The following is a 12846-nucleotide window of genomic DNA, read 5'->3' as shown; positions in this document are numbered from 1 at the left end:
GTTTTCATCCCCAGTCAGGTTACACACAAGAATCATCCAAGGAATGTAAAAATAAGTGGGAAAAGTTATCCATGTTTCTCGCTCTTTCTGTCTTCTGAGTTCCACTGTCACTCTCTAAAATCAGTAAATGAAAAGTTCGAAAGTTTCAAAAACGGGTCGGCTGTCACTAGAGTATACAATGTTCAGGTATATTAAATTCTTGGTTTAAGTTCTCTCTGTTGCGGGCAGTGAGAGGCGGAGCCTCCAGGGACTCTGGGAATTGTAATTCATTCACAAATGATCAGGGAGACCACGTGGACCTCTGATTGAAGTTCTGGTGAGCGGGGTCTGCGGGCGTGAGTACGGTGCTGGAGGAGGTACGGGAGAGGCAGTTCGTAAGGTTAGGAGCGGTGCTGGGGAGCTGGTGGATTGGATCTGGGTGAATTGAAGGCTGGTGTGCAGTAGATAGAACGCAAAGTGTGGGACGTTTCCATCTGGACGCCAGGACGCCGCCCCAGACGTGTATTTAGGGACGGGGAACTGAGTTAAGACTCAGCTTGATCGGAATTCTCAGTAGCGGGGCCCTTCCAGGGTCTTTCCGTCTCCAGCTGGGGCTGGTGAGCAAAAACTCATATGATTTATTTATTTATTTATTTTTTACAGAGACAGAGAGTGAGAGAGAGGGATAGACAGGGACAGACAGACAGGAACGGAGAGAGATGAGAAGCATCAATCATTAGTTTTTCATTGCGCATTGCAACACCTTAGTTGTTCACTGATTGCTTTCTCATACGTGCCTTTAGCACGGGCCTTCAGAAGACTGAGTAACCCATTGCTGGAGTCTCGAACCTGGGTCCTCTGCATCTCAGTCCGACACTCTATCCATTGCGCCACCGCCTGGTCAGGCTCATTTTTTTTTTTTTTTTTTTTTTTAATACTGACTGAGAGTCACCGGGAGAGGTATATAGGGACAGACAGACAGTAAGAGAGATGAGAAGCATCAATAGTTAGTTACTGCACTTTAGTTGTTCATTGACTGCTTTCTCATATGTGCCTTGACCAGAGAGGTAGGGTGGAGGGGGGGACTACAGCAGACCAAGTGACCCCTTGTTTAAGCCAGCAACTTTGGTTCCAAGCTGGTGAGCTTTGCTCAAAGCAGATGAGTCCGTGCTCAAGCTGGCGACCTCGGTGATTTGTATCAGGGTCCTCCGCATCCCAGTCCTTCGCTGTATCTACTGAGTCACCGCCTGGTCAGGCTCATATCATTTTTGGGGAGAAGTTGGGATGATTCTGAGACATACAATTCACATAGGGTGGTGGCTACAGATGTGCATCTCCGAGGTTTATTTGGGCTCTGGGCACATGAGGTAAGTCAGCTAAAAGACAGGCATCCCTGGGGTGGGTGGGAGTGCAGAGCCGACCCTATAGCCCCCCTGCTTTTGGCAAGGGGATACCTACTAGGGTCATGACTGTGTTGTGAGAACCCCGGACTGATTGTGAATATAGAGTTCTGTGTTCTCTGCTTTTTGGGGGGTGGGGGTGGGGCTTAGTATGGCCCACCTCGGTTAGTGCGTGCGGATGTGGTTGGGGTGGGAACTCTCAGGACCTGCAGTGCCTGATTATACAGTAAGGAGTGTGGAAACGTCACATTGCTGCTCCACCCGCAGGTGCTGGCTTCGTGGAAACACAGAGGACTTTCACAAGGACGATAAGGAGAAGTGACCTCCTTCAGAAGCAGAAATTGATCTTAACGTCTACCTGGCCTGGAGGTAGCATTTCAGGGCAAACACTGATCTGACCCTGGGACCCTGACCTTGCCTGAATCTTCGGCCTTGGGAGAGAGCAGGACCCGGTGGAGAACAGAGAAGACATGGAGACCATGGAGAATCTGACCCTAAATCATGAGACTAAAAGTGAGAGTTGTTGAGAGTTTGGAGAGATGAGGAGGAGGAGTAAGGCTCTGGGCTTAGCTGAGAGCACTGTAGTGACCCCAGCTGAGTAAAGGGACTGCTCCCTCTGTCCTGGGCTCCGAGGAGCTGCTTCCCGGGCATTTTGGGAGGCCTGCACCCTCAGAGCTGTGTTCTTCCCCTAGGTCTGCCTTCCAACTGCACTGACTCGCTCCAAGAAAAGGAGGGAAAGCCCAAAACACTGGTGAGTTGGGGTTACATTTCCCCCTTTTTTTCAGAAATGCTGCCTCATATTCTGAAGAATAGGCAAATGGGATATTTTATTTTCTGGGGAAGGGAAAAGCAACAGCATTAGACAGTCCATGCCTGTGTCAGGCACATCGTTGTCCTATTTAGAATGACTCCTGCATTTGTCTGTTTTATTTTTTTGTTGAAAAATCTACCCAGGATTAGTAGATTCCAGGAAAGTGCAAAGTATGTATAAGGGATATTTTTTAAAACTGAGATTATTTAAAATTTTAAATGTGTATTGTTGGACTGATAAAATATATTATGCTCACTTTGTTAAAGATGGTGCCCACATGGAAGCCTGTTGCGTAGGTGATGGTATTATTTGCCTTTCTTGCTTTGGATGGGCGTGATTATATTAATGTGTGTTGGGGGCGGGCTGTGGGCAGGAAGGATTTTTGTAGCTTGGGGCTTGGTTTGGGACTAAGCTTTTCCCACCCTTTTTGATGTAGTGTGGTACACTCTCATGAGGAATCCTATTATGCCTCAGATAAGTGACTTTGTATCAAAGACTTCCTTATTTGTATATTGGATTAAAGATTTTCATTTCTACACTATAAAAGTGGGGCAGACCTGGAGCTTGCTCTTTGTCAGTTTCTGAGATTAGTATTGGAGAAGAGAGCAGAGAAAGCCACGTAGAAGAGGCCAGGAGAAGCAGCCAAGATGGTGGAGTGCTGAGGGAGAAGGCAGTTTGTACAGAGAGAAGGAGATGGGGAACAGAGCTGAATAAGTCTGGTGAGCTAGAAACCTGTGATTCTAGGAAACTCAGATAAATCAGTAGCTTTGTGAACACCGAATAAGTGGGTTTTGGAGCCCAGTTTGTAGTTTTACTTGCCCGCTGGGTACAAGCTAGGATTAAAGCTAATGGCCCACCAGTTCTTGCCTCCATTTTTTTATTACCGGCTGTCCGAATCAAATGTGAACCTGCGTGGGCCAGGAGGCTGTGATCGTGGCCATACCTACTGGCTTTACATGTATTTAAGTTTACTTCACATCACACTAGCTAAAGATACTGTCTTTTGCAGTGGGCATCTTTTTACATTTTTACTGTTGCAATTTTTGAACAAGTAGAGAAGCAGAGTATAGAGTGTAGGAATAGTATTTAAAAATAGTGAACTTGAACACAATTGAACATGAACAGTAAATGTCACCAAAAACAGAATTTTTTCAGGAAGGCCTGAGTTATTGTCTCTGGGTTAATAGATCCTATTCTAGTTTCCCCTCTACTGGGAAGGATGTGCTTAATCACTTCATTGCCCACCTAGTTAATTATTCTGAATGCGGTGACCTTTCTTTGTTCCGAGAGGCTGTGCAGAAAGTGTCCTCATGGTATAGCCTCCAGCCAAACTCTTTCCATAAAAACCAGTTGGGGCTCGGACATAGCTGAATTGCAGGTCTTTGTAGAGGACTGCACTTGTAAATGCGCATGGTGGGAGACCCATTTTGCAGACCTGGCTGAAACTTCCTTGTCTGGTTCTGTGTGCTTCCCTGGTTTGATGAAATTTGTGACAGAATCAATCTGAGTCTGAAAGACCAGTGTAACAGGCTTTAATGAAAGAAAACCTGCCAAGCTGTCTTGTAAAGGAGAGCAGCCCCGGCTACAGACTTAGGCCATGTTTTAAGGGCTAGGTTTAGGGAAGTAGGAAGATTAGCGGAGCATTGCTGATTGGCTGCTGCTATTGTTGGGCACAGGGGTGCTTTTCCACTAATTTTGGATGTTGGTGCATTTTCAATCATCAGTTTCAACCGTCCATGACTTCATCAGTGTTGGGCAGATAAAATATATTATGCTCACTTTGGTAAAGATGGCGCTGCCCACGTGGAAGCCGTTGCCCAGGTGATATTAATGTTCGTTGGGGGTGGGGTATGGGCAGGCAAAATCCTTGTAGCCTGGGGCTTGGTTATAGGACTAAGCCTTTCCCACATTTTTGATGTGGGGTGGTACAATCCCATCATGCCTCAGAAGTGACTTTGTATTAGAGACTTCCCTATTTTGTATATTGGATTAAAGATTTTGATTTCTACACTATAAAATGGGGGCAGAACGGGAGTTTACTCTCTTGGTTCCTGAGATTAGCATTAAAGAGCAGAGAGCAAAGAAAGGCCACGTGGAGGAGGCCAGGAGAAGCACCCAAGATGGAGTGTTGAGTGAGAGGTCAGTTTGTGCAGAGTTTGTATCTGGGAGAAGGAAGGAGATGGGGAACAGAGGTGAATAAGTCTGATGAGCTACAAACCTTTGATTCTAGGAAACTCGGATAAGTCCATGGCTTTGTGAGCACTGAATGAGTGGGTCTTGGAGCCCAGTGTGTGTTTTTACTTGCCTACCGGGTGCAAGCTAGGATTAAAGATGATGGCCCATCAGTTTTTGGCTCCATTGTTTCTTTTTTTATTTTTATTTTATTTTATTTTTTTGTGTTTTTCTGAAGCTGGAAACAGGGAGAGACAGTCAGACAGACTCCCGCATGCGCCTGACCGGGATCCACCCGGCACGCCCACCAGGGGCCATGCTCTGCCCACCAGGGGGCGATGCTCTGCCTCTCCGGGGCGTCGCTCTGCCATGACCAGAGCCACTCTAGCGCCTGGGGCAGAGGCCAAGGAGCCATCCCCAGCGCCCAGGCCATCTTTGCTCCAATGGAGCCTCAGCTGCTGGAGGGGAGGAGAGAGACAGAGAGGAAGGGGGGGGTGGAGAAGCAAATGGGCGCTTTTCCTATGTGCCCTGGCCGGGAATCGAACCCGGGTTCCCTGCACGCCGGGCTGACGCTCTACCGCTGAGCCAACCACTGGCCAGGGCCGGCTCCATTGTTTCTTTACTGACTGTCCGAATCCAATGCGAACCTGCATGGTCCAGGCGGCTGTGATGGTGGCCCTGGCCTTGTATACTGGCTATACAATTGGACATTCCTTTCTGATTAGTCACCTGCTGCATACCCCTGAAACAAAACTTATGCTGGCAGGGTTAAAGAAATGAAACCTAAGAACTTGTACATACTTATAATTCTTTCTTTTTTCTTTCTTTTTTAGTCTGTTGTTTTAAGTAGGTATTACTCTAAGACTCAGGGTGACCTTTTTCTTTTTTTGTCTGGTGATGTTGTGTAGAGCTACAGCCCAGTTGATGTTTCTTTGGTGTGTTAATCATTGCATTGATTCTTTTTCATTTTATTTTATGTAAGGTTACATAAGTAGTTCCGGGAGAATGGCCAAGAGAGCCCTGCTAAGAGGACTGTCATTTCTGGAGCTGGGGGGGTCAGCGCAATTGTGAATGTCCAGGCCTCCCCTGCTCATTTGCCCCATGTTCGGGGGCTGTAGCCTTTACTGAACTTGCCAAGACGAGTCAGGAAACATGAACAAGTGAGGAGAGCCAGAGCCTGAGAGGGAGCTGGGTTGGTCTCCAGAGTTGCTACAATGTTTTACCTACAATGCTCAGTATTTAACAAAGAAAGTGTATTGAAGTGGAGAGACACAGGGTGAGAAAGAAAATAAGAGAGAACATACGAATATGAGAATGAGAAGAAGTCTATATAAATTTCCCCCTTATGCAAAGTGAAAACAGCTTTCCAGTTCTGTGCTGAGTTACATTGTCCCTGGACATTGTGTGTGTATATAATACACTGTGTACACCTAGTCTCCTTCAAATAGGAACTTTTCAGTCCATCTAGAAAACTTCTGTCTCAAAATCTTCCATAGTATGTCCTCAAAGTAAGCTTTCTGAGCCCTCCTTCAGGTTTCAATTTTATTTTTTTGACACAGATTTGGACAGTCAGCGAGGGACCGATAGGGACAGACAGGAAGGGAGAGAGATGAGAAGCATCAGTTCTTCATTGCAGCACCTTAGTGTTCAATCATTGCTTCCTTACTTCTACTTTGAGGTGGGACATACAGCAGAGCTGTACAGTGACCCCTTGCTCAAGCCAGTGACCATGGGGTCATGTCTATGACACCAAGCTCAAGCCTGCGATCCTGCACTCACGCTATTGAGCCGACGCTCCAGCCGGATGAGCCTGCTCTCAAGACAGGACCATCAATTTTTCAAACCTGGGTCCTCCGCCTCCTAGTGCTATGCTCTGTCCACTTTGCCACTGCTTGGTCAGGACAAGTTTCAAATTGATTTACAAATCACTTCTCCAAGGAATCATAAATGTTTAGGGCCCAGAAATGGGTTTATACGTCAGCTCTTCGCCCCTTGAATTTTAATACAAAGCCATGGTCGTGGCCATTAGAGTTTGGTACATAGAACTGTGTACTAGGGAAAGAACTGGAACAAGGTTTTGTAGCTCCAGAACCTTCACTGTCACGAGATTTACTCATTGCGCTTGGAAAATTGATGGTGACTTGCTGCTCATTAATGAATTGCTTGTTAATAGGTACCGATCACATTCAGGGATGTGGCCGTGGTCTTCACAAAGGCGGAATGGAGGAGGCTGAGCCCTGCGCAGAGGAGCCTGTACAAGGAAGTGATGCTGGAGAACTACAGGAACCTGCTCTCGCTGGGTGAGGCTGTGTTCTGTCCTTCCTTACTGCGGTAGCGGGACGGACCCCCTACCGTGGCCAGAAAATGTTCTAGACACTTAGAGCCTCACAGAAGTAAAGAAATAACAACTTCTGGCCATGAGGGCTTACCTTTCGCAATGTACTGAGACCAATAAGAAAGAAGAAGCATCCCGTGCAAGGATAGGATGGTACATTAGACAGTGATAAGCACTTCCTAGTCAAAAAGAATTATCCAATGAAGCAGGATAAAGGAGTATCGATTGTGATATGCTGGAGAACTGAATATTAAATCAATAAGGAGGTAATATGTCACCAAATACATAATGTGGTGACAGTTAGACTCTATGTGTGAAAGGAAATATTAGCGTTTAAGGTAGAGACGTGTTGGCGCTAAGACATTAAAGAAGGGATGTCCCTCCCAGGGGTAGGGAATTGTAAGGAGGCCGGTGGGACTGGAAGTGTAGTTTGCACGTGGGAGAGTAGAGAGTAACGTCTTCTGCAACCGTCAGAGGTTTGTGTTCTATACGCTACGTTTTTCTCTTATTTAGAAACTTACATTGATTCTTTAGTCCTCGGTTGATAAATACTTTTGATTGCAACATTACCCTGAGTCAGCCGTTGTCCACTTTCTCTGAAAAGGGCCACAGAATAGCTATTTTAGGTGTTTTGTGGGCGATGCAATCTCTAACTGCTCTGAACTCTCCCTGTCATCTTAAGTAGCCAGGACGGTACGGGGATGAATGAGTGTGATTGTGTCCCAAGAAGACTTTTTCTTTGGACACCAAAGTTTGAATTTTATATCAGTTTTATGTGTCATTAACTATCATTCCTTCGACTTGTTTCCATCTTGTGAACAATTTAAACACCATCCTGAGCCTGTCATCTGTACAGAGAGAGAGGGGAGGATGAAATAGGTCTCGAGCTCTATTTCTCCCACCCCTTGTTCTAGGTCAGTGCTGGGCTGTGCAAATACAGTGTGAGCCACGGGGATGATATAAAATTTTCTAGTAACTACATTTTTAAAAAGGTAGACATGAATGGGTAAAATTCACAATGTTATCTCATCCAATCTTTTAAAATATTTCACATTTAATGAAAATATAAAATTTTTTTTTAATGTTTTCTTAAGTAAGAAACAGTGAGTCAGTGAGAAAAACTCCCGCTTGGGCCCCGATGGGGATCAACCCTCAAGGCCTGAACCAGGTGATGCTCTGCCCCCCGTGGGGCCATAGCTTTATTCTTTGGCAACAGAGCTATTTTTGCATTGGAGGCGAGGCCATGGAGCCATCCTCAGCATCTGGGTCTCCCTTCCTTTATCTGAGTCATGGCTGGAGGAGGAGAAGAGAGAGATTGAGGGAGAGAGAAGGGAGATAGATGGACAGGGGTAGAGAAGCAGAAGGTCGCTTCTCCTGTTGCCCTGACCAGAGATCATACCCGAGACACCTACATGCTCGGCCACGCTCTAGCACTGAGAGCACAGGCCAGGGCCAAATGCTCACGTCTTCTGTTGCCGGTTGTTCAGCTCTTTTGGTTCTGAAGTCTTGGGCAAAAGAACCAGCCTCTATTTGGAGCTGGTATTTTTCCGTGTGTGTGACAGAGACAGAAAGAGGGACAGATAGGGACAGACAGACAGGAAGAGAGAGTGATAAAAAGCATCTTTTTTTTTTTTTTTTGTATTTTTCTGAAGCTGGAAACGGGGAGAGACAGTCAGACAGACTCCTGCATGCGCCCGACCGGGATCCACCCGGCACGCCCACCAGGGGGCTACACTCTGCCCACCAGGGGGCGACGCTCTGCCCACCAGGGGGCGATGCTCTGCCACGACCAGAGCCACTCCAGCGCCTGGGGCAGAGGCCAAAGAGCCATCCCTAGCACCCGGGCCATCTTTGCTCCAATGGAGCCTTGGCTGCAGGAGGGGAAGAGAGAGACAGAGAGGAAGGAGGGGGGGTGGAGAAGCAAATGGGTGCTTCTCCTATGTGCCCTGGCCGGGAATCGACCCGGGTCACCCGCACGCCAAGCCGAGGCTCCACCGCTGAGCCAACCGGCCAGGTCCAAAAGCATCAATTCTTTCTTGCTGCATCTTGGCTGTTCATTAATTTGTTTGTCGTATATGCCTTGACCCAGGGTGGGGGTGACAGTGGAGCAAGTGACTTCTTATTTTATTTTATTTTTTTACAGAGACAGAGAGAGAGTCAGTCAGAGAGAGGGATAGACAGGAACAGACAGACAGGAACAGAGAGATGAGAAGCATCAATAATTAGTTTTTCATTGCACGTTGCAACACCTTAGTTGTTCATTGATTGCTTTCTCATATGTGCCTTGACTGTGTGCCTTCAGCAGACCGAGTAACCCCTTGCTCGAGACAGTGACCTTGGGATCAAGCCGGTGAGCTTTTAGTTCAAACCAGATGAGCTTTAGCTCAAACCAGATGAGCCCGCTCTCAAGCTGGCGACCTCAGGGTCTCGAACCTGGGTGTTCTGCATGCCAGTCCGACGCTCTATCCACTTCGCCACCACCTGGTCAGTCAGCGAGTGACTTCATGCTCAAGCCAGCCACTTTGGGCTCAAGCCAGTGAGCCTGGTTCAAAGGACATAAGTCTGCTCTGGCGACCTCGGTGTTTTGAACCTGAGTCCTCTGCATCCCAGTCTGACTACACTGCGCCAGCGCATGGTCAGGCTGGGTCTGATATTCTTAAAAAAGAAGGGGGAAAACAGCAATGAGGAAACCACATGTGTCTTTTAAAAATGTGTTTCAATGTGGCAGTAACTTTTCACCAATCTCTGTTGGTCCAAGAATATCTTGTTGCCAAGTGTGATGTCAGTGTGATGACATTGGTCTGGGTGCAGGGTTCCAAAATCATGAGAGGATAAACTGCGTCTTTCTTGTCCATGGCGGGAGTCACAGTACCTAGTAGAGAACTTAGTACTTAGAAATTATTTCTTCTAAGTATTTGCAGATGGCGAAGCTGAAATTCAGATTCAGTTGTTATACACTCTGTTCAACCGCTGTGTAATGTACCGTTTCTTGTGTTTGGAAGCCCTCCTGATCAAGTAACTTTTTCTGTGTTCAGTTTTTTTAGTTTTGTTTTTTTTTTAAACAAGTAAAGTCATTAAAGTGATTTCCACATATGTCATAGAAACTGTAACTCCCAAGTACAACAGAAGTGTAAACAGGGCATCAGTGGGAGGGTCATGGCTTGGCTGACTTACTAGAAAGAAACAGCTGGTGGTATTGAAGGTATTTACAGGGCAGATTGCTGACCTGGAAGGCTCCTAGTCTGAGTGACATGTAAAAGATGTTTCTGGGATGGTTCCACTGGATTGCCATAGAAAAGGGACTGTGTAGAAACAGAACGTAAAGAAATCATTAGTGGAAACAAATGATGTTGAACACATATGATTAATAACAGGTGTGGCAGGAGGGCACTATTTACCTGAGAGAATGGGGGACTCCCTGCAGGTATGTTGGCACTTCTCTGACCAAACTTTCTTTTTCCAGCAGAATCAAAGTTAAAAATGGACCATCATACCTCCTGTCTTCTGGCCTTCTCCCGGGAGCCACTGCCCAGCCAGGAAGTGCTTCCCATGCACACAGACATGTGTGACTTCTATCCAGGGGATTCAGGCCTGTGGCATCAGGAGCAGACATCTTTTTCTCAGATTTGCGGGAGGGAAAATACAGAAGGTGAAGACAGAGAAGATGGCTTGAGACTTTTATTTGTGAGCACGGAGGAGAGGGAAACCTCAGGTGCATTCTGCAACCCACCCCAAGGACATTCCAGGGAAGGTCATGTGGTGCTAGAAATAGAGCCCAGCTCAGCCCAAAAGGTGAGCCCTGTGCAGACAGACAAGGGGAGGAAGAAATTGGAAAACCCAAGGTCTGGAGCTGTGAAGTGTATTGAGTTTGATCTTGACTGCATCCTGGAATCAAACGTTATGGCAGAAAAGGTGACCCTCTCAGGGGGGAAGCGCTGTATTTGCAGGCAGTGTGGGCGAAGCCTCACACTTCAGTCCCACCTCCTCAGACACCCTGAGGTTCACTCTTCGATGAAGAATCCACTTTTTTGTGATGAATGTGGCCAAAGATTTGGTGATAAATCAAAAGTCACAATACAGCAGATGACTCACTTGGGGGAGAAGCCCTTCTTATGCACAGACTGTGGACGAGAATTTGAAGATAACTCAACCCTCAGGACACACCAGAGGACTCACTCTGGGGACAAGGTTTTCGTGTGCCTGGAGTGTGGACGAGGATTTGCTTTTAAGTCAAAATTCAAGAAACACCAGAGGATTCACTCAGGGGAGAAGCCCCACAAGTGCCCTGAGTGTGGACGAGGATTTCTTGAAAAGTCAAACCTCAGGAAACACCAGAGGATTCACTCAGGGGAGAAGCCTTACGTGTGCCCTGAGTGCAGACGAGGATTTCGTTATAAGTATGTCCTCTGGAGACACCTGAGGACTCACACGGCGGATAAGCCCTTTGTGTGCCCCGAGTGTTTTCTAGGATTTAGACATGAGTCACTGCTCAGGAAACACCAGATGACTCACTCAAGGAAGAAGCCCTTCATGTGCCCAGAGTGTGGACGAGGATTTTGTGTTAACTCAAAGCTCAGGGAGCACCAGATGTCTCACTCATTGGAGAAGCCCTTCGTGTGCCCTGATTGTGGACGAGGATTTCGTTATAAGTCAGACCTCAAGAAACACCGTAGGACTCACTCAAAGGAGAATCCCTATGTGTGCTCTGAGTGCAGACGAGGATTTTGTGATATTTATGGCCTCAGGAAACACCTGAGGACTCACTCGGTGGAGAAGCCCTTTGTGTGCTCTGAGTGTTTTCGAGGATTTAGACATGAGTCACTGCTCAGGAAACACCAGATGATTCACTCAGGGGACAAGCCCTTCGAGTGCCCAGAGTGTGGACAAAGATTTGCTTATAAGTCAACCCTCAGGACACACCAGAGGACTCACTCAGGGGACAAGCCCTTCGTGTGCCCTGAGTGTGGACGAGGATTTATTTTTAATTCAAAACTCAAGAGGCACGAGTTGACGCACTCAGGGGAGAAGCCCTTCGTGTGCCCTGAGTGTGGACGAGGATTTCGTCATAAGTCAACCCTCAGTGGACACCTGAGGACTCACTCAGGGGACAAGCCCTTCGTGTGCCCTGAGTGTGGACGAGGATTTCATCATACGTCAACCCTCAGGACACACCAGAGGACTCACTCAGAGGACAAGCCCTTCATGTGCACAGAGTGTGGACGAGGATTTATTTTTAATTCAAAACTCAAGAGGCACGAGTTGACGCACTCAGGGGAGAAGCCCTTCGTGTGCCCTGAGTGTGGACGAGGATTTCGTCATAAGTCAACCCTCAGTAGACACCTGAGGACTCACTCGGGGTAGAATCCTCTGATGTGTGGTGAGTGTGGATGAAGCGTTAGCTGGAGAGCAGCACTTTAATCAGCAGAGGACATATCGAAGGAGAAGTGTGATATTTGCAGGGAATGTGGGTGAAGCTTTAGATACAAGTCAGATGTCATAGGACAACTAAGGACATATAAAGAAGGGAAGGTTTCCATATACAGGGACCTTTGTCAAGACTTCAGAAATTGCCTGACCAGGCCATGGCACAGTGGATACAGCGTCAGACTGGAACATGGAGTACCCAGGTTTCAAACCCCGAGGTTGCTGGCTTGAGCAAGGGGTCACTCGGTGTGCTGTAGCCCCCCCAGTCAAGGCACATATGAAAAAGCAATCAGTGAACAACTAAGGAACCACAACGAAGAATTGGGTCTTCTCGTGTCTCCCTTCCTGTCTGTTTCTGTCTGTCCCTCTCTCTGGCTCTGTCTCTATCAGAAAAATTAAAAAAGCAGCAATCAGTGAGACCTCATCTTACATCAGATAAACACCAGACTGCATGTGTGTGTGTGTGTGTGTGTGTGTGTGTAGTAAGTGAACCTGCAGAGATGTGTCGCCTGTTATCAGGCACCAAGGACACATTCACCAGAGGAGTCGCATGCGTGCAGCATGCAGGTAGCTCTAGTTATAAGTCAGCCCCCATTGCACAAGGAGGAGGCACTTAATCAGTAACCATGAGTGCAGGGATTGTGGGTGAGGCATTAGCAATACTTCAATATTAACTGAACAGCCAGTGGCCAACAGGCTGGCCCATGAGGGCATACTCAGGGAGG

General features: G+C 47.2%; 1 protein-coding gene across 1 annotated transcript; it reads left to right on the top strand.

The window, feature by feature from the left end:
• The first annotated feature begins 1305 nt into the window (after positions 1-1305).
• On the top strand, positions 1306-12058 carry LOC136309452 (zinc finger protein 343-like). The gene is made up of 8 exons (XM_066237591.1): positions 1306-1346; positions 1819-1892; positions 2072-2130; positions 6536-6662; positions 10161-10609; positions 10781-10885; positions 10970-11426; positions 11595-12058. Exons 1-8 carry the CDS (start codon positions 1306-1308, stop codon positions 12056-12058), a joined length of 1776 nt encoding a protein of 591 aa, XP_066093688.1.
• Positions 12059-12846: the final 788 nt, after the last annotated feature.

The sequence above is a fragment of the Saccopteryx bilineata genome, chromosome 6 (assembly GCF_036850765.1).
Source record: "Saccopteryx bilineata isolate mSacBil1 chromosome 6, mSacBil1_pri_phased_curated, whole genome shotgun sequence".
Taxonomy (NCBI): Eukaryota; Metazoa; Chordata; class Mammalia; order Chiroptera; family Emballonuridae; genus Saccopteryx; species Saccopteryx bilineata.
Note: the sequence above shows the minus strand (reverse complement) of the source record. Positions and strands in the feature narration are given on the sequence as shown.

Excerpts from the sequence above, each read along its gene's own strand:
- LOC136309452 (XM_066237591.1), top strand. The coding sequence starts at position 1,306 with ATGTGCATCTCCGAGGTTTATTTGGGCTCTGGGCACATGAG. Across the intron at positions 1,893-2,071 it reads CCTAAATCATGAGACTAAAA|GTCTGCCTTCCAACTGCACT; the intron begins GTGAGAGTTGTT and ends TTCTTCCCCTAG. Across the intron at positions 11,427-11,594 it reads GTGCAGACGAGGATTTTGTG|ATAAGTCAACCCTCAGGACA; the intron begins ATATTTATGGCC and ends AAAGATTTGCTT.